General features: G+C 34.5%; 1 protein-coding gene across 6 annotated transcripts in view; it reads right to left on the bottom strand.

Moving 5' to 3' along the window:
• The window catches only part of LOC111155257 (protein tyrosine phosphatase, non-receptor type 12), an 88888-nt gene that overhangs the window by 22862 nt on the left and 45673 nt on the right, over positions 1-20353 (bottom strand). For 5 of the 6 annotated variants that reach the window (XM_022515367.1, XM_022515366.1, XM_022515364.1 and 2 more), the window contains 7 exons: positions 17680-17756; positions 15537-15632; positions 14678-14716; positions 12592-12663; positions 7962-8021; positions 6612-6754; positions 2631-2697 (listed from right to left, as the gene is read on the bottom strand). In XM_022515367.1, the coding sequence (XP_022371075.1) occupies positions 2631-2697; positions 6612-6754; positions 7962-8021; positions 12592-12663; positions 14678-14716; positions 15537-15632; positions 17680-17756 (554 nt within the window). The remainder of the gene's footprint in view (positions 1-2630; positions 2698-6611; positions 6755-7961; positions 8022-12591; positions 12664-14677; positions 14717-15536; positions 15633-17679; positions 17757-20353) is intronic. The other variant, XM_022515365.1, reaches the window with a different exon arrangement.

Raw genomic sequence — 20353 nt, 5'->3', positions numbered from 1 at the left:
AAAACACTGACTAGCACTGATTGGTGTGTGGAGTAAAAAGTTAAGGAAATACACCTAAGCACGGCAGATTAAATGTATAATCGGTTTGGGGAATTGAGAAACTTGATGTGGATACAGCCTAAAACTGAAAGGAGAGGTATTTAAGGAGGAAAGAAGACAAGGCTACCTGGAATCAGACTGTAAACATAATAGAGCTTGAACTCATTCCACAGGCGACTGTTTTCTGGGCTGGCTATGTAAGGACCAGCTAAGAAAGTTGGTAAAATACAGATCCCTCAGCTATATCTCTGGAGACTGTGAAACATCCCCAACAATTCTTTGGTACATCTGGAATCAGAACTACTACAGTAGGTAACACTGACATGAGCAGATTTGACATTCAGTCTGCTTTGCAGCAGGGAAGATAAGAGTCTGAAGGGGAGAAACTGGTAGAAGTTTACTGAAGGAATCTAAAAAAAGAAAGATACAAACAGATTTGTTCTGAGGCAGAACAATTAGAACTTGGTGATCAACAAGAATATTTTGAAGTGATAAAGACGAAGAGTTAAAAAGGTTCCCAGGCTGGGTGCCTGGGTGGCTCAACGAGTTAAGCTTCTGCTTTTGGCTCAGGTCAGATTCTAGGGTCCTGGGATGAAGCCCCGCTTCCCCGTCTCTCTCTGCCAGCCTCTCTACTTATGATCTCTCTGTGTCAAATAAATAAATAAAATCTTAAAAAAAAAAAAAAAAAGGTTCCCAGGCTTATTATTTGAGAGTCTTTATATACTTCAAAAGATTTTTAAAGGGTGCCTGGGTGGCTCAGTCAGTTAAGCGTCGTGCCTTCGGCTCAGGTCATGATCCAGGGTCCTTGGATCTAGTCTGTCATCAGGCTCCCTGATCAGCAGAGTCTGCTTCTCCTTCTCCCTCTGCCCCTTCCTCCTGCTTCTGCATGCACTCTCTCTCTTATGAATAAATAAAATCCTAAAAAAAAATTTTTTTTGACATCAAGTCTTAACCTAAAACATAAGATTATATATATTTAAGCCAAACACAATCAAATGAGGACTATGTTCAAAATACATAACTTCTGGAATGACCAGATTTTTTTTTAAAGATTTTATTTATTTATTTGATAGAGAGATCACAAGTAGGCAGAGAGGCAGGCAGAGACAGAGGGGGAAGCAGGCTCCCTGCAGACAGAGAGCCGGATGTGGGGCTCGATCCCAGGACCTTGAGATCATGACCAGAGCTGAAGGCAGAGGCTTAACCCACTAAGCCACCCAGGTGTCCCTGGAATGACCAGATGTTTATTCTGCTTACTGGCATTTATTTAAATGCCTCTTTCCATCCCATTTTTAATCTTTGACTTTCATGTTAAAAATAGGTTAGAATCCTAAATTTTGTTCAATTAAAGATTTTCATTTGAGGGGCGCCTGGGTGACTCAGTGGGTTAAAGCCTCTGCATTCGGCTTGGGTCATGATCCCAGGGTCCTGGGATCGAGCCCCGCATCGGGCTCTCTGCTCAGTGGGGAGCCTGCTTCTTCCTCTCTCTCTGCCTGCCTCTCTGCCTACTTGTGATCTCTCTCTGTCAAATAAATACTCTCTAGCAACACTGAAAAATGTTAAGGCAGGGGAAAAAAGAAGGAATAGAGGGAGGAAAGAAGTTAAAAAGAAAAAACCCTAAATATTTTATTAATTCTATTTGATATAAAATAAAAATTGACATATTCACAGAAACACACCTTAAAGCTACAAAGGGGGCAAAGCCTGGCTGGCTCAGTGAGTAGAGTATGTGACTCTTGATCTTGGGGTTGTGACTTCAAGCCTATGTTGGACATACTGTTTAAAAAAATAATTTTTTAAAAAGCTGTAAGAAATAGTGCATTGAAAATGAATACTACAGAACGAGCAAGAGAAGCAAATCTATATACAATGAGACAACCTAATGTTTTTCAAATCTGTAATAAGGGCTATGTTTCATTTACCTCTATATCCTCCATAGTATTGAACACAACATCTTTGAAATAGTAGTGGTAGTAACAACAATTAACACCAGTTTTAATGAAAACTAACATTGAACTGAGCACTTGCTATTTGTAGGACACACATAGTTCTAGGAACTTTACAAAGGTTAATTTATTTTTTACAAGTTATTAATATTTTTCAGTTGAAAAAACTGAGGCACAATGAAATTAAGTAACTGAACCCAAATCCCACAGACAATAAATGACTGAATTTTAATCTGGGCAGTTTGGTCCAGACTCAATATCCTTATAACCACTATAAAATAATATTTCCATTTAGGCATAAATATTTATTGAACTGATTATACTTACACCTAGAATAAATATAAAAGACAATGAGGATTCTGTATTTGGAAAAGTCAACCCGGAGTTTCCATTCTAAATGTAGGTATCAATTCACATAGAACAAGGGGTGGTAACATGTTTACTTTTCTGCCTCACAAATTATCTCAATGTAATATACATCATTTATACCTTTTCCAGTTCCATTACCTTTTTTCTTACATAGTAAAGCTATTTCTAAAGAAGTAACATAATGAAACACATGCTATAATTTACTACAATTTACCCTTAAGTTGGAAAATAATAACAGATCAATTGAATATAATGCTATATAAAAATTATTCTTACCCCAGCTTTTAGTAAATTCCACGTATAATCTATGGCACAAATGGCACCTGTTCTTCCACAGCCTGCACTATAAATATAAAGTTTGAAAGAACAATTTGATTTTTGTCATAAAATAACTATGAAATAAATATGGATGAACATGTTAATTTTTAGTGGCAAAAAAAATCATTTAAGAAACCTGACAATATTCTACTATTTTAGTACACAAATCATAACTTAAAGTATATGCATGGCAAACATCTTAAACATTAGTATTTACATCTTGTTTTTATTTAATTTAGGGAACTTCTAACATTCGGAGAATACCTAAGTGATTCACAGAATATCTAGCAGCTTTTAATTTGGAAATCTAATTCTATCTCAGAAAATCCTGTCTAGCCAACATAATAACTTGAAGAGAGAAATTTATTTTACATCCAATATGGCTCTGGTGCCTTAGAGGAGGAAACAATACACCGTTTCAATCTGCAAAAGGTACAGAAAAGATGAGGAATACCCAAGCCCTAGAAATTGGTTTGAACACTAGCAGTGATTTCAGCAGAAGAACAAAGATGAGTGACACACTCATCTCCTAAAGAACTCATAGAACCCAGAGAATGTAAAGTGAAATTCTGCAGGGTTTTTTTTTTTTTTTTTTAAAAACATGACAAAGGTACATTAGAGCAACTGCTCTCAACTAGAGGGAGATAGGAGATGTGCATTTCAGGATTGGGAATCACTCTGAGTAATTGAAGACATTACTGACATCACCAGAATAGTTTTTAGATAGAAAAAAAGTTGGGTAGCATTTTAATGCATATTTTGGAACCTTTAGAAACATCAGTAGTTTGTCAAACATGTCATCTAAGATTTCCTGATAAAATAAATCTATAAGCAACTTAGTATAATTTTTAAAAAGCTCTTAATAATCCATAATATTAATTTTTAACTGTTGATACATTTATCAATTCTTCATATCAAAACATTTCTAGAATACTGCATTGAGTTACTAGGGGTTAAATGACATATATTTAAAATCTGTTGGTTAAAAGTGTGACTAAGGTCACACAAAGATATACACAACCAGACTGATGAAACACACTGCCAAAATTGAAAAACAGATCTGAGTATATGTATGTATTACATAATGGTGGAGTCTCCCATGAAAGGGTAAAGATTAGACCATTCAATAAATGATACAGGGAATGTAAGCCTAATAAGAGCAAAACCTGGATTCGTACCTCATACCTTAATCATAAAAAAATTCCAGATGGATTAGAAATACGTTTACAAAAAAACCTATAGAAGTGCTAAAAAGATAGTTTATGTATTACTATTACAGAAGGACTCTCTAAGCATCTCAATGGACGGAACTCATAAATGAAGATTCACAACTCTGACTACATAACAACTTAAAATTTATGTGTGGCAAAAGATTGTTAGAATAAAAACCACTTAAAAACCATGCAACTGGGACGCCTGGGTGGCTCAGTTGGTTAAGCAGCTGCCTTCAGCTCGGGTCGTGATCCCAGCGTCCTGGGATCGAGTCTTGCATCAGGCTCCTTCCTTGGCGGGGAGCCTGCTTCTCCCTCTGCCTCTGCCTGCCACTCTGTCTGCCTGTGCTCGCTCTCGCTCCTCTCTCTCTGACAAATAAAAATGAATAAAATCTTTTTTTTTTTAAGATTTTATTTATTTATTTGACAGAGAGAGATCACAAGTAGGCAGAGAGGCAGGCAGAGAGAGAGGAAGAAGCAGGCTCCCTGCCAAGCAGAGAGCCCGATGCGGGACTTGATCCCAGGACCCTGAGATCATGACCTGAGCGGAAGGCAGAGGCTTAACCCACCGAGCCACCCAGGCACCCAAAAATAAATAAAATCTTAAAAAAAACAAACAAACAAACAAAAAAAAAACCATGCTACTTACAACATGACTAAAAGTTAACAACCTCAATATATAAAGATAAATAAAGAATTTGTAACATAATTGTTAAGAGATAAATGCCTGCTATGAAATAACTGGCAAAGTATACAAACAAGCAATTGACAAAAGAATATAAACAACCAAGAAAAAAAAAAAAAGCAGTTGGTTAAGCAACTGCCTTCAGCTCAGGTCATGATCCTGGAGTCCGGGATCGAGTCTGTCATTGGGCTCCCTGCTTGGCAGGGAGTCTGCTTCTCCCTCTGACCCTCCCCGCCTTCATGCTCTCTCTTACTCTCCCTCAAATAAACAAACCAAATCTTTAAAAAAAAAAGAAAAAGGGGGTAGCCTGTCATGCCGGCATTAAATCAAAACAAGATAACAGTATTAGGGAGAGTACGGGAACACAGCCACCCCACAAACTAATTATAATTAACATTAGCTTTATGGGTAACAAAATTTAAAATATGTATTAAAAGCATGAAAAAGTTTATGTTCTTTTTTTTTTTTTTTAAATATTTTATTTATTTATTTGACAGAGAGAAATCACAAGTAGGCAGAGAGGCAGGCAGAGAGAGAGGAGGAAGCAGGCTCCCCACCGAGCAGAAAGCCCGATGTGGGGCTTGAACCCAGGACCTGGGATCATGACCTGAGCTGAAGGCAGCGGCTTAACCCACTGAGCCACCCAGGTGCCCTATGTTCTTTTACTTAGAAATTACATTTGCTTATACCTATCCCAATGAAGTAATTACAGATGTGCTCAAAGATTGTACCATGAAAACAGCCACTTGGACATTTAAACTATTGTTTAAAATAGATGAAAAAGGGGATGCCCGTGTGGCTCAGTCTGTTAAGCATCTGCCTTTGGCTCAGGTCATGATCCCAGGGTCCTGGAATCAAGCCCCACATCAGGCTCCCTGCTCAGTGGGGAGTCTGCTTCTCCCTCTGCCTATTGCTCCCCACCTGCTTGTGCACTCTCTCTCTCTCTGACAAATAAAGAAATAAAATCTTTTAAAATAAATAAATGTTTTAAAAAGTTAAAATAAAATAGATGAAAAAGGATGGGGAGGGGTAGTAAATGCCAAGGAATGAAAGTTAAATATAAAATATAGGGTAGTCAAAATTCATTGCAGAAAGAACAGTTACATGATTTAGAAAAAAATGTACACAATTATATTACATGGGGAAACATTCTTTAAATACTAAGCACACATACACTGTGTGGACACAAACTGAAGGACATATACTGAAATTTTAACAATGAGCACCTCTTCTGGAATTGTGAGTGACTTCTTCCTTTTATATGTGTGTTTTCTAAGTCACTACAGTTAAAATACTATTTTGGGCTATTTAAAAATATTAAATGGTCTACTTCATTTTTTAAATGAAAACCTTCCTATCAAATTGGATTTATGAACTATGTACACTGGGCAACACAGAACAAAAAATGATTGTGATAAATCTGTGAAGAAGTCAAGTCAAAGCAATTTCTATAATTAGATTTTTCTCTTCTTAAAACAGTCAACTACTTAATTAAATCGTCAACTAACCACTGAATTAACTATAGAATAGAAAAGTGTTTTTTAATTAACCAAGTTGTCAACTGATTCCCACCTGTCCATCAGCATGTCACCTTTTTGGCCCATAAATAAAAAGCAGCCTTTCCAACTCACTAATAAGCATTACAATCCGACCTACTGGATAAGAAAAACTATCTTTGGTATTCTGTCTCCATTTAAAAAATCTCTGAACTCTTTAACCAGTTAATTTCTGACTCTCAGAAATTTCATTCACTCTTTATAGCAAATGTGAATGCAGACACAAGTCACTTAAAGAAACTGATAGCAGTTTTATGAAATATGTACTATATTTCTAAGTCTTTTAGAAGAAATATAACGTAAATTAAAAATTAAGAGAAGAAAAACTGCCTCAGGATTCAGATAGGTTTTACTATTTGGAAACCAATATAATGACCTATCTCACTTGGCAATCCTAAAAATTAGGTTTTAAAATATCAAACACGACCCATGTTATAATGCCACTTATATTTCAAAGTATTTAAATATTTGGAAAATTCTTTTGTACCTGCAATGAATACAAATAGGCACATCTTCATGTTCTTGGTATTTCCTCATTAAACTTATCATGTCCAGAATAGAATCAAATGATGTGGGAACATCATGGTCTGGCCAGTTCACATAATGAAACTGATATAGCCTACGCGATTCCTTTAAGAATAACAGAAATTCAGCAGTTATAAAAAGATATTACACATTTTAAAGCACACAGAAAAGCCACACATCTCACTTGACTGTCATTTATAAGATATTTATGTGGTATTTAACAATGCTTTAAAAAAAGAAATGATAACTACATTTATTGGCTCTCATATATCAAGTATTGATATAAGGGCTTCACATGTAAAAATTATTTATTCTCCACATGATGGTATGAGGAAGGCACTGTTAATACTATCCACATTTTATAGGTAAGGAAATCAAGACAGAAAGATTAAATAACTTGTCTAATGTTTCACATCAAGTGACAAATGCGGGATCTGAACCCAGGCATCTCCAGAGTATGCACCTTAACCCTTACACTATGCATATTTTTTACGTAATCCACAGTAAATGTTTGAGCAATATAGACTTGTATTTAAATCTATTGTAATTAGAGGACTAATAGAATGTTTAAACTGAAAAAGAAAGTTAGAAACTAACTTGTCTAACCCCAATCCATTTCTTTATTTTAGATCAACGTATGTCTCAAAGTATGGAGTGCTGGAACCATGTCTACTTGTAAACCAGAAGGTAGGAGATATAAGTTTGTTTACAAATTTAATAGTTGAAGAAGACTGATGCACTTGATCGCTATGTTTAATTTTTCATAATGCTTTCAAAAATTAAAATAAAAATACAGAGATCGAGGGAGAAGCCAATAGCATTCACTAATGTCCATCAGATTTTCTTTGATTTCTTCCTAGAAAATTGACATTTTTATATTGATCTGACACACTAAAGTCAAAGGCCTCAAGTAAGAACAATATATATCTAAATGAAAACTTAGCTTTGATGGTGGTTTGTTTCTAAAAAAGTTGTAAACTAGCAAAAGTGGGTAATAATTTTGCAAACAATGCTATAATCTGCTAACTGTAATAGAGGAAAAATATTTGCAGCAAAGAACCAAATATTCCAAATATAGTAAATTTAATTTAGGAAAATTGTTTTAAAAGTTAAAATTTATATTACTTTATCTAATTGGATAAGCTTACAGCTAAAAATAATAAAACGTTACACTCTGATTTTCTTCATTATCTTACATAAGAGAAATAATTAACAAACTTCCTTAACTATGCAAGATAAGATGGCATACAATTTATGTGTCTTCTCTTTAAAAACTATCCTTAGAAACCATCTCTAAATGGAAAATACTTACATTTTGAAATTCAAGTAAGAGTGTCCTAATGAAGTAGTCTGTTCTTGCTTGTTCAGCTTCCTAAAATAAAGGAAAACACTTGTGAGTCAGTGAGAACACTGAAACAAAGACAAACACACCAAAACAAACAATAACCTTGTATTTAAAGCCCACAATATAAAATTAACCATTAAAACTCCAGGTATACCTGGGTCATTACAAAAAAAACCATTCTAGGGCACCTGGGTGGCTCAGTCAGTTAAGCATCAGACTCTTGATTTTGGCTCAAGTCATGATCTCAAGAATTGTGAAATCAAGACCTGCAACAGACTACGGGTGGGTGTAGAGCTGGGTGTAAGATTCTCTTTCTCCCCCTGCCCTCCCCTCCCACCCCATGCTCTCTCTGTCCAAAACAAACAAAAACCATTATAAAAGTCACCAAGTTGTTTATCTAAGTACTACTTACAGTTTAAAAACAAAAACCCAGAAGTGTCTGTTAACCAATTACTTAACCAGGAGTCTGTCATGCATGGTTGCAAAATTACAGCCATCCCCAGAATTATGTAACAGAAATAATACAAAACGTACAATGTTCAGTACCCACTACCACCTTCAACTATTTTATCTTTCCCTAAAGCTTGATTTACCCTACCTGACACTCACCTCTCAGTTCACTGGATGTAGACGTGGGAAGGAAGAATATGCACTCATAAAATTTCAAATTACTATTTTGGTTGATGACAATATAACCACTTTAAAAGTCTCTTACTGGGGCACCTGGGTGGCTCAGTGGGTTAAGGCCTCTGCCTTCGGCTCAGGTCATGGTCCCAGTGTCCTGGGATCGAGCCCCGCATCGGGCTCTCTGCTCTGCGGGGAGCCTGCTTCCACCTCTCTCTCTATCTGTCTGCCTCTCGGCCTACTTGTGATCTCTGTCTGTCAAATAAATAAATAAAATCTTAAAAAAAAAAAAAAAAAAGTCTCTTACTATCATTTGACAAAGTATCAGAATAAAGCCACTGTATGTGTCCCTTAGGAAACTATTCTTTCTGCTTTGTATACAAAACCACATATAATCTATGGCAGTGACTGTCAAGAACAGGATATGGTGTTTTTTAATAAAAAGAATATTCAATAATAATCCTGCTTTAATTTTTTAAGTCACAGCAGTTCATTTTGAACTTTTCAAATAACATTAAGAGGAAGTTTATGTTTTTACTTTCAACAACAAAAAAAATGAGTACGGGTGAAAACATTGGTCCCAAAATTTTTCTTTTTTTTTTTTTAATTTGATTTTATTATTATTTTTTAAGTAATCTCTACACCCAATGTGGGGCTTGAATTACAATCCTAAAATCAAAAGTTGCACACTCCACCAACTGAGCCAACCAGGAGCCCCTAGACTTAACTTTTTCTTCCTAAGAAAGGCTAGATAGCAAATATTTTTGGCAATGTGGACCATAAAGTCTTTGTCTACTAAACTTTGCTATTGTGATAAGCAAATATATAAATTAATGGACATGGTTGTATTCTATTAAATATCTACAAAACAAGCAGCAGGTTAGACTGACCTATGCATAATGTGTTAACATCTGGTCTAAGTGGTTACATGCAGCAACATGTGACTGAGTTCCTCCTAGGTAGTCCTCCCTCTCCCATCAATACTTTACCCTCTTTCTCATCCCCAAACCAAGACAGCTTCTGATACTGTCTTTTCTCAGTCTCAAAAACTGAATGTCAAGTAGTCAAGTCACTTATTATGGTCATTACCACCAACTTGCTTTCTAAACTAAATTTTTGGGGGGCACCTGGGTGGCTCAGTGAGTTAAGCCTCTACCTTCAGGTCAGGTCATGATCTCAGGGTCCTGGGATTGAGCCCCGCATTGGGCTTTCTGCTCAGTGGGGAGCCTGCTTCCCCTTGTCCCTCTGCCTGTCTCTCTGCCTACTTGTGATCTCTCTCTGTGTCAAATAAATAAATATTAAAAAAACTAAAATTTTTTTTAGATTATTTGAGAGAGAGAGTACGCAGATGGAGAGGGAGAGGAGAAAGAGAGAATTCCAAACAGACTCCCCACTGAGTGTGGGAGGCCAACTTGGGGCTCACTGCTACAACCCTGAGACCATGACCTGAGCTAAAATCGAGAGTCAGACACTTAATCGACTGAGCCATCCAGGTGCCCCTATACACTTGATTTTTGTTTACATCAGTGATAACAAATCCTGAGTTGTTGGAAATAGCCACAAGACATACAAATTACCGTCCATGTGAAATCTTTAAGAATTTAGAACTTAAGAATTTAAGAATAAGAATTGCTTCTTTAGCATGGCTCAATCCCAATATTGGTAAGTCAAAGCAGCTACTGCTAATCAAATCAAACCTCTCATAGGGCCTTTTCAAATTATCTTTTAGTTCAATTTAAGCAATCACCCAAAAAAGTCAATTCAAGTTTTTCCAAACGATAATCTATTTCTTTCTTTCCTCTAGTCATTATTTTAAATGTTGTTTACTATTCTTGAACCCCAACACTTCAGAAATTTCAACTCATTTAGTTGTTGAATGTTAAGCAATATTTGTTTTCAGTTGAAATGTAACATTTAGTAGATACCTTATTATATTTAAACTTACAAATGTTCAATACAACTATATTGCACAGAAAATAGGTTTCCCGAACTGTCCAGGAACTTGACATTGTAGAATAGTTTATGGATTGCGGAGGAAGGAGTTGTTGCCTCACAGAAATACACAATGTGGTATGTATTATTTTTATCCATTCCAACTAACAGGAAATGCAATAGGTTTTTAAAATTTTATGTTTAACCCACAGTTAATTCTAACCAGGACTTCAGAATACTGGCTACTTATTAAATCCAGGCAATTCTTCACGTTCCTGTGAATGTGTTTTTGGGTGAGATTAAGATTTAAATCAGTGGACTTTTGAGTAGAGCAGACTGCCTCTATAGTGGGGGTGGCCTTCATCCAATCAGTTAGGGCCTGAACAGAATAAAAGGACCAGTCTTGCCCAGATGAGAGAATTCTCCAGTATACTACATTCATTTGCAACACTGCCTCTTCCTGTTTCTACAGCAGACTGTCTTTAAACTGGAAACGAGTATCAGTCTTTCTGGGTCTCTAGCCTGCCTGCCTTTGGACCAGAACCACTACCCTAATAGCTCTCCCAGTTTCGGGTTACTGGTCTTCAGACTGGAACTAAAGCATCAACTTTCCTGGGTCTCCAGTCTGGTTAACCACCCTGTGGACATTGGACTTACCAGCCTCCATGATCCTGTGAGCCAATTCCTTAAAATAAATCTTTTCTCTTTACATATATGCCTATCTTACTGGTTCTATTTCTCTAGAAAACCCTAATACAGGGAAGTTATTTATTTTTCATCTATGTTGTCATAAATTTTGAGTTTGAGTAAGCAAGACAACATATTTCTTTCAGGTGATTAAGAAAGATGCCATTGGGTATAATATTAAAAGCAAATTGTTGGTTCTTTCTAAAGCTCACTTGTGTTTCTCTTTTTTGCTTTTCCTTCATTATTTTTGTTTTCTAATTCATTTTCTCAGTTTTCAGCTGTGTTAGTTTTAGAACTTGAATTTAGCTCATTTCCAGAGCTTATTAAATAGGTGTATATTTTAAGTTTCATAATTAATAATCTGCCATATAAGATCAATCTTTACTCCTAGGACAGCAGTTCTCAAAACCATCTTTGTATATAATTACAAAAATTCTGGATAGCATAACAAACATGAAAGATTAACATGATACACTAAACTTCAGTCATCAAAGGTCTTTCCCATTTCAGCTTGAAACTTTATGCCAATTACCTTGAGATTAAGAGTCACATGCTTCACTGATTGAGCCAGCCAGGTACCTCAACTTTAATACCAATTTCCAAATAGATCACTCAAAGCATAGCTAGGTTACCCTATTTTCACTTTATATACATATACATTTGTTATCGACTTATATACAAAGACTAACAGAAAATTAACACAATAAAGTAAAAGGAAATTACACATTTATGAAGTCATTTTCAAAGCTTTTAAATTTAAAAGCAGTATAAAAACAAACACTGTTTTTTTGAAGATTTATATATTTAAGAGAGATAGCAGGAGGATGGGCAGGAGAGGGAGACAGAGAATTCTCAAGCAGACTCCCTGCCCAGCATGAAGCTTGACCTGGGGCTCAATCCCAAGATCCTGAAATTATGACACGGGGCCAAAATCAAGAGTTGGCCACTAACTGACTGAGCCACCCAGACCCGCCAAAACCAAACATTATTATTAATATATTAATATATATTTGTTATAATTAAGTGTACATGGAAATACTGAATGCTTGGCTTATATAAAACTGGCCTCATACCATATTAGAATTATTTATCAGTCTAGCATCCCAATTTTCTTTCTTTTTTTTTTTTTTTTTAATTTTGTTTATTTGACAGAGAGATCACAAGTAGGCAGGGCAGTAGGCAAAGAGAAAGGGGGAAGCAGGCTCCCTGCTGAGCAGACAGCCCAATGCGGGGCTTGATCCCAGGACCCTGAGACCATGACCTGAGCCGAAGGCAGAGGTTTAACCCACTGAGCCACCCATGTGCCCCTAGCATCTCAATTTTCTGAATAATATATACATAACTAAGTACTTACACAAGAAATTTTAAATGGTGCAAACGTTATAGGTTCTTCTCCATACAAAGGCCAATAGCGTTCACATTTTTTCTGTTGTACAAAAAAAAAAAAAGCCAGTAAGTAATCCATATGGTAGTTTTTCCTGAACTTCTATAAATATTTTGTGCCCTAGTGTTCAGCTTGTTGCTCTTCCCAGAAAACAGAAAAACTGACATTAGTAGGCAAAGTGTTAGAAGAGCTTAGACTTACACAACTGTTCTTAAAGGTAAGCTACTATTTGCTTTCCAAGATTACTCATAAGAACTTTATTAATATAAATGTCTAAGCTGTTCACTGCTATCTGCTTGGTCAACAGAGTAGATTCCAAAGATCCTCCTGTAGAAAAGAAACACTGCTTTAAAAAAACAAAGTGCCTGGTACAAGAAAGTCTGTTTAGTATAAAGGTTGCCAGGCAAGTTTTAATGCTTGTAAAATGACAACCTCTATAACATCTAGCTGAATTCCCATTAGGTATAAAATCTGTGGGATAGTAGAAAAGAACACTCTACTTGCTATAAGAAGAATTTCCCAAGTTGTAATTAAGTAAGGAATATGTTGGTATTTATATTCCGAGTATAAACTAATAAACAATTGACACCAAAAACTATGTGCTAAACATCATACATTGAATAATCTATAATCATATTATCACAGTCATTTCAGAGACAAGGAAACTAAAGCACCAAGGTGAAAATCCTAGTAAAGTGTAGGTTTATTTGATTTCATTACTTATGTTCTTTCCATTAGGTCTTATTCTAGGTCAAAATCAAAGTCAAGCTTATCAAATAAATTCGTGGGTCCTAATTCACTGACAATTTACTACTAACAAAATACTATGATCACAAAATCTTTAGCTTCAAAAATTCTGTACTCAATATGACCTTTTTTCATCAAGTATTACTACTGAAATACAAGTGGCAAATATTAACAGAATGAAAGGAAAAATGAATCCTAAACCTTAACAGTAACTTAAAAAAACAGTAGGAGAGTGAAATTTAAATTTTCTAATACAAACAATTAATAATACTGGTACTGAAGTACATCCTGTCAATTCTTAAAACAGATAACCTAATTTACTGGCTTATGTATTTTCTAATCTTAGACTGTTAATTTCCTATCCAATATTATGTAATACTTCTACTACTGGTAAAGGATTTAATGAGGAATGACAAAAATTATTAGTTAAAATAAGGTTTCCCAATGATTTATATTACAATGTCTCACATAACTAAAAGATGCACTACTTTGCTTTATGTAATATATCCTTTACTGAAAAAAATTTAACAAGAATTTTTACAAATTTTTTGCCAGAGGGGAGGTGGCTGAGGGGATGGGTGAAACAGATTTAAAAAAACTTTAACTAATCTACCACATTAGTATAAGAAAAATTGAAATCATCACATAATTTGTTTCTAAGTCTGATGTGTGTGTCACATTTATAGAAGACCACACTTGTTTTATTTAATATCTATTCTCTGTAAATATATTAGCACCTCCAACATTAAAAACTTTGTTGGTCTTGAAGCTGCAGGAGATCACAATGGTTTTAAAACTAATTTTACTTGCACAGAGTATAAAAATACCAATGATAAAAATTTCAGATTAAGAAATTTTGTTTTTGTATGAACAAATAAACATAATGGTACTCTCAGATAGAAAAATCAGAATATTCCAGCTATAAACTGATATAATTAATCAAAATTATTTTATTGAACTCATTTTCATTTGCTCAATGTAATTCCTATTTTAAAATACCTCTCTACTTCAGTCCATAGTGTTCTACTTACAACAATCATTAAACATCAAAAGACTAATGATATAGTATCTATTATTTTAAGTGTGTCGTAAAACATACCTATGAAATATTAAAAAAAAAGCTTATGCAGTTTTTAGGGATGATGATGTTTCTTTTATCAAGTAAAACCAGTAACAGAACACAAAAAAGAAGTATCTACTTTAACTACTTGGGCTCAGAATATAACAAAGGACTAGAACTATATATGCCTAGAAATGAAATGATAAAAACGATCCTCCACAATTATTTTGTGTTAATAGGTATACATACCCTTCCCATCTCAAATTCTCGACAGGCCATCACAATGATCTAAAAAGAAATGAGAGATGGGATGAGATGAAGACTGTATCAATTAAACACAATTTTACTTTTAAAATAAAATACGAATTCTAAGAATTACTTTTTACTGAGTGTAATTATACCTAGCCTATTTTAATATTAAAAGTAGGAACTAAAGAAATGATCAAAATCACACCTTGTAATCAAGGAATAACTATATAGCAACAAATTAAATTGGCTTCAATTATCATAATGTATTTAATTTGAATTAAATTTTATGATCCTTATAGACCAGCCTCTGACTTTGAAATTACATTAAAATATCACTTTTAGGACATTTACCCAAATAGCACTATGAAATATTTTAAATACATTTAATAAAATTATCTTAAGGCTGAATACATTTAATACTGTCTTTAAACAAGAAGGCTATTAGATTTGCTTCTTTATCCCAACATTTTATAATGTAATGTTTCAAACATATAGCAAAGTTGAAATAGTCTTAACAGTAAATTCTATATAGCTACCATCTATATTCTACCTTAACACTTCACTCTTTTTCTATCACATAGCTATCCCTGTATCCATCTAACTTGGTAGATATCTTAACAGTTACTGACTGATGAAAAGATTTAAAGTATTATCATACTCTCCCCTTAAAATATTTCAACTAATTTGTGAGAATCAAATGAAACATCCTAGACTTCAGTTTCGGTCTTTTTAGTAAACGTAAGTTATAATTAACACATCATTATAGCTAAAAAGTCTTCTCACCCCTTATTTAGTAAAACATCGTATGTCATGACATGTAATAATTGTCAAAACAGATTATGAAAAGTTAATTACTTACTACGACATTGTACTCCCATATCATTCTCCAAAAATCTATTACTGTATTTGCTAAAGGTCCTTGGGTTGCCACATATGCTTTTGGCCCATAAACACCCTAAAATGGTTAAAAGGAAATTTCATATTTATTACAATGACCAAAAGTATTTCCTTACCTAATTTTAAGGTTGAAACCTTAATTTGAAATTTGAAAATTTTATTAGTAATACTCCTCTTTTCACCTTAAGCATTTCCAAATAATATACTATTTTTGTGTATTTATTAGAAATGGCACACAGAATTGATAATTGAACTGCCTTCTGCTAATTTACAAATTATTATTTCCCTGGCTTCGAAAAAAAAAAGCCCCAATACCTAGTCACCAAAGCTAACTAGACAGAAACATAAAAAGCATGCTTTGATTCTAAAAATAACAGTAAAACTACCTAATAGTTCTTTCTTAGCTAGATTACTCCATAGCTACCTTCAATTATTTACACAACTTAAAAGGTTTTTGGGGTGTCTAATATATATATGTATCTAATAACAAGCCTGGGAATATACCAAATAAGACAGCAGACTAAAATACTAAACTAGCACATAATTAAATCACATGATAGATCAGTGTTACTAAGTAGAATTAAAAACTGGAGCTTTTTTTGGTTTTTAAAGATTTTATATTTAAGTAATCTTTATACCCAATGTGGTGCTCAAACTTACAACCCTGAGATCAAGAGCTGCATCCTTCATTGACTGAGCCAGCCAGGTGCCCCACAAAACTAGAACTTTTAACAATGTCCTTATAAAAAGAATACCAACATTGACAACATTTGAAACAGCAAACCACCTACATATTAGTTTTTGTTTAACTTCTTATTCTTAGTTTTGGGTTTTGTCATAATTTTAATTAAATTGATTTTGTTGGTGGGGGATTATATGAAACCATGACTGTTTAATGTTGCCATGGGTAATATTAATTTTACCATGTAACTTGTACCACTCGTAATATTTCTATCAACTAAATATTTTTATTTTATTTTATTTATTTATCTGACAGAGAGAAACACAGCTAGCAAGAGGGAACACAAGTAGGAGGAGTGGGAGAGGGAGAAGCAGGCTTCCTACTGAGCAGGAAGCCTGATGCAGGCCTCAATCCCAGGGCTCTGGGATCATGACCCGAGCTGAAGACAGAGGCCTAATGACTGAGCCACCCAGGCACCCCAAGAAAAAAAAATTTTTTTAAAGATTTTATTTATTTCACAGAGAGCAGGCAGAGAGGCAGGCAGAGAGAGAGGAGGACGCAGGCTCCCTACCGAGCAGAGAGCCCCATGTGGGGCTCGATCCCAGGACCCGAGCCGAAAGCAGAGGCTTTAACCCACTGAGCCACCCAGGCGCCCCCCAACAAAGTATTTTTTTAAAAGTATCTATAAATACCATATATAAAAGCATTGAAATTATACTGTCATTCAAAAACCCAGAATAACTAATGGAACAAAGTAGTTTTTATTTCATCAAGTAGCAATTTCAATCTGTCTATTGGTAACTACTATGCAAGAACTTGACTGCTTTCGATATAAGAGTATCCAAAAATGGTTATCTACATAAATGCTGTATTTAATCTTGTATTCAGTTGGCTTGTCACTCGAACACAATGACAATTTTCAAAAAGTTTTAATCTAAATTTATATTCTATAATTTTAAATCAGTATTACTCAGTAATTACAGCCCTGATAATTTATCCTAAGAAATTATTCAAAAGAATAACAAGGTTCAATGCAATATTACCATCAAGAAAATTGGAAAAGACCTATATAGTTCAAAAACAAGGAATAACCATGTATGTACAGTTGTGCATATAAACCAAAGGGACAATGGAGAAGATGATTTATCAAATGGTAAACTGTTCATAAGCCTTCAATGTTAAAAAAAGAAAAGAACAGAAAAAATGGAAAGCAATCTCAACTGTCATGAAACTAAGCAAAACTCTTTCTTTATGAATAAGGTTAGAAGAAAGGAAGGAAACCACACAGAGTCGGGGCTGTGATCTTTTTGTTTTGTCTTTGCTACTGGTATAATATTTAGGCAATTTAAAAAACTTTAATAAAACTAGTATGTAGGAGGACATTAAGTAGGGCAGAGAAACATCATTTGAAGTTAATACATACCTTAATAAAATTTGCATTGATATAGTCTGAATCTTGAGAAGGAGTCTTTAAAGTCAACTTAACTCGGCTGTGATCAACTATAAGAAAAAAAAAAAGGATTTCATAAACTACATCCTATTGGTAAACATGTGTTTTCTAATAAACTATATAACTTGAAAATATTTTCTTTGAAGAACAATTTCTAACATCATATTTATAGAAAATAAGTCTATAAAACCAAAAATCTGATGACGTAAAGCTGTATTTTAAAGCTATAATCAGAATAATCTCAGGAACTCTTTTAAAATACAAATTCCTGGGCATCATCCCAGATTTGCTAAACAAGAGCCAGGACTGCAAGTTTTTTAACAAACATACGAGGTAGTAGACACTAACCACTAATGCACAAGCTCATTTGCCAAAATTCTTAGTAGGAAATGCAGCTTTCGTGTTTCACAAGAAATTACAACAATTGAGCAAATTATGACAAACGAAGTAAGATGATGCATAAAAAGTGCTAAATACTGCACTTGGTAATGATATATATTATTAGATAATACCAAATTAAGGTAAAAAAAATCTTTACCAAAAAGTTAAAAAAATATAGGGGCGCCTGGGTGGCCCAGACGGTTAGGCGTCTGCCTTCAGGTGGGGTCGTGATCCCAGGATCCTGGAATCAAGCCCTGTATCAGGTTCCTTGCTCAGGGTGGGGCCTGATTTTCCCTCTCCCTCTGCTGCTCCCCCTGCTTATCCTCTCTCCCACTATTTCTCTTCTTGTCAAATAAATAAAATCTTTAAAATATACATATATAAATTTCATTAGTTTTATAAATTTTCAATTTTATTTTTTCAAATAAAATATGTATATGATTTTTAAAAATCAGATTTTAAAGAAAGGTTTTTTTTTTTTGGTTTGTTTTGTTTTAGTTTAAGCAGGCTCTACGCACAGCATGGAGCCCGGTGTGGGGCTTGAACTCACAACTCTGAGACCAAGACCTTAGCTGAGATCATCAAGTCAAACACCTAACCAACTGAGCCACCTAGGCACACGTTAAAGAAAGGAATAAAATGAAAAGTAATCTTCCCCTGTCCTTGAAGTCCAGGTATCTCTTTCCCAATAAAGACATTATTAAGGTTCTTTTTCCCTTCCAGAAGTAATTTTTATGCATATACCTACATTCTTTGAAAACTATGCAAATGCAATCATCCCATTCTCTGTTATTTCACTTTTTAGTTAATCCTATATCCTGGAACTCTTCCTAGAGCTAATATAATACAGGTCTATTTTATTCACATGTTACATAAAATCCACTGTATGGGTGTTTTGTTATTTATTCAACCAGCTACATTTCTGATGGCCCATTTCTTTCTATTAAAACCTAACACACTGAACACTGCGGTACATGTATCTGCTTTCACTGTGGTATAACCTAAGTTCCTAACAGAAGAAATGCTACTTGCCTTCTAAAAGTTGTATACGAACTTACACAATACAAATGCCATTTGTAAGAGTGACTGGGTATTATACTTTTTAATAGGTGATATTCTAAAAAGTAAAAAAAAATTAGACATGTATCTCTTGAACTATGCAAGTGGTCACACATTTTCATACAGTTACTGATTATTGAGGTTTCTTTTACCATATACTACTTCTTTATATCCTTTACACATTTTTACCTATGTCTATGTTTTTCTACCAATTTATATGAAAAAAGAAAAATCAGTCTTTAGTCTTAAGTAATGCAAATAGTTTTGTTTCAGTTTGTGTTCTTAAAAATTTTTTTCTCTTTCCAGGATCCCACATTACATATAGTTATTATTTCTCCTTCATTTGTTCTAGTCTACAAAAGTTGCTTTTATTATTTTTTTTTTAATGATTGGAATGAGGCTTATGAATTTTTAGCAAGAATACCAGGGAATGATGACGTGTCCTTCTCAGTGAAAAGACACACCAAGGGGTTTATGATGTCAATTTCATATTATTTGTGATATTAATCCTGAATACTTGGTTAATATGGTATTACCTGGTTGTCTCCCACTATAAAGTTACTACTTTCCATTTGTAGTAATAAATATTTGGGGGGAGATACTTTGAGCCTATGAAATCCTAAAGCAGTAGGACTGCCTAATATTCACAAGTATCTAGATTAGAAAGAACCACAGCATTTAATATATAAGATGCCATTATCATATTATGGTCCTGTCTAATCCAGGGATGAAGAATATTAAGGGCAATTAGAGTAGAAAAAGACAAATACAGAAAAAGTAACAGACATGAATAAAACTTTTTAGCAAACCCTTAAAGTCAACTAATGAATAACTAATTTGTCAATGACTCAAGTTGTTTTTTTTTTTAAAGATTTTATTTATTTATTTGACAGAGAAATCACAAGTAGGCAGAGAAGCCGGCAGAGAGAGAGGAGGAAGCAGGCTCCCTGCTGAGAAGAGAGACCGATGCGGGGCTTGATCCCAGGACCCTGGGATCATGACCTGAGCTGAAGGCAGAGGCTTTAACCCACTGAGCCACCCAGGCACCCCAATGACTCAAGTTTTATACATTAGTGCTAAGGCCCAGTTCTGCTGATTTTATTAATTTTTGGTGAAATCTTTGAGGATTTGTAGGAAGAGATACAGAAGACAGACATATTAGCCTCCAATTAAAATCATGTATCTCTTTTCCCTGTTTCCAGAAAAG

The sequence above is a fragment of the Enhydra lutris genome, unplaced genomic scaffold, assembly GCF_002288905.1.
Source record: "Enhydra lutris kenyoni isolate GAN:26980312 unplaced genomic scaffold, ASM228890v2 scaffoldscaffold40, whole genome shotgun sequence".
Lineage (NCBI taxonomy): Eukaryota > Metazoa > Chordata > Mammalia > Carnivora > Mustelidae > Enhydra > Enhydra lutris.
Note: the sequence above shows the minus strand (reverse complement) of the source record. Positions and strands in the feature narration are given on the sequence as shown.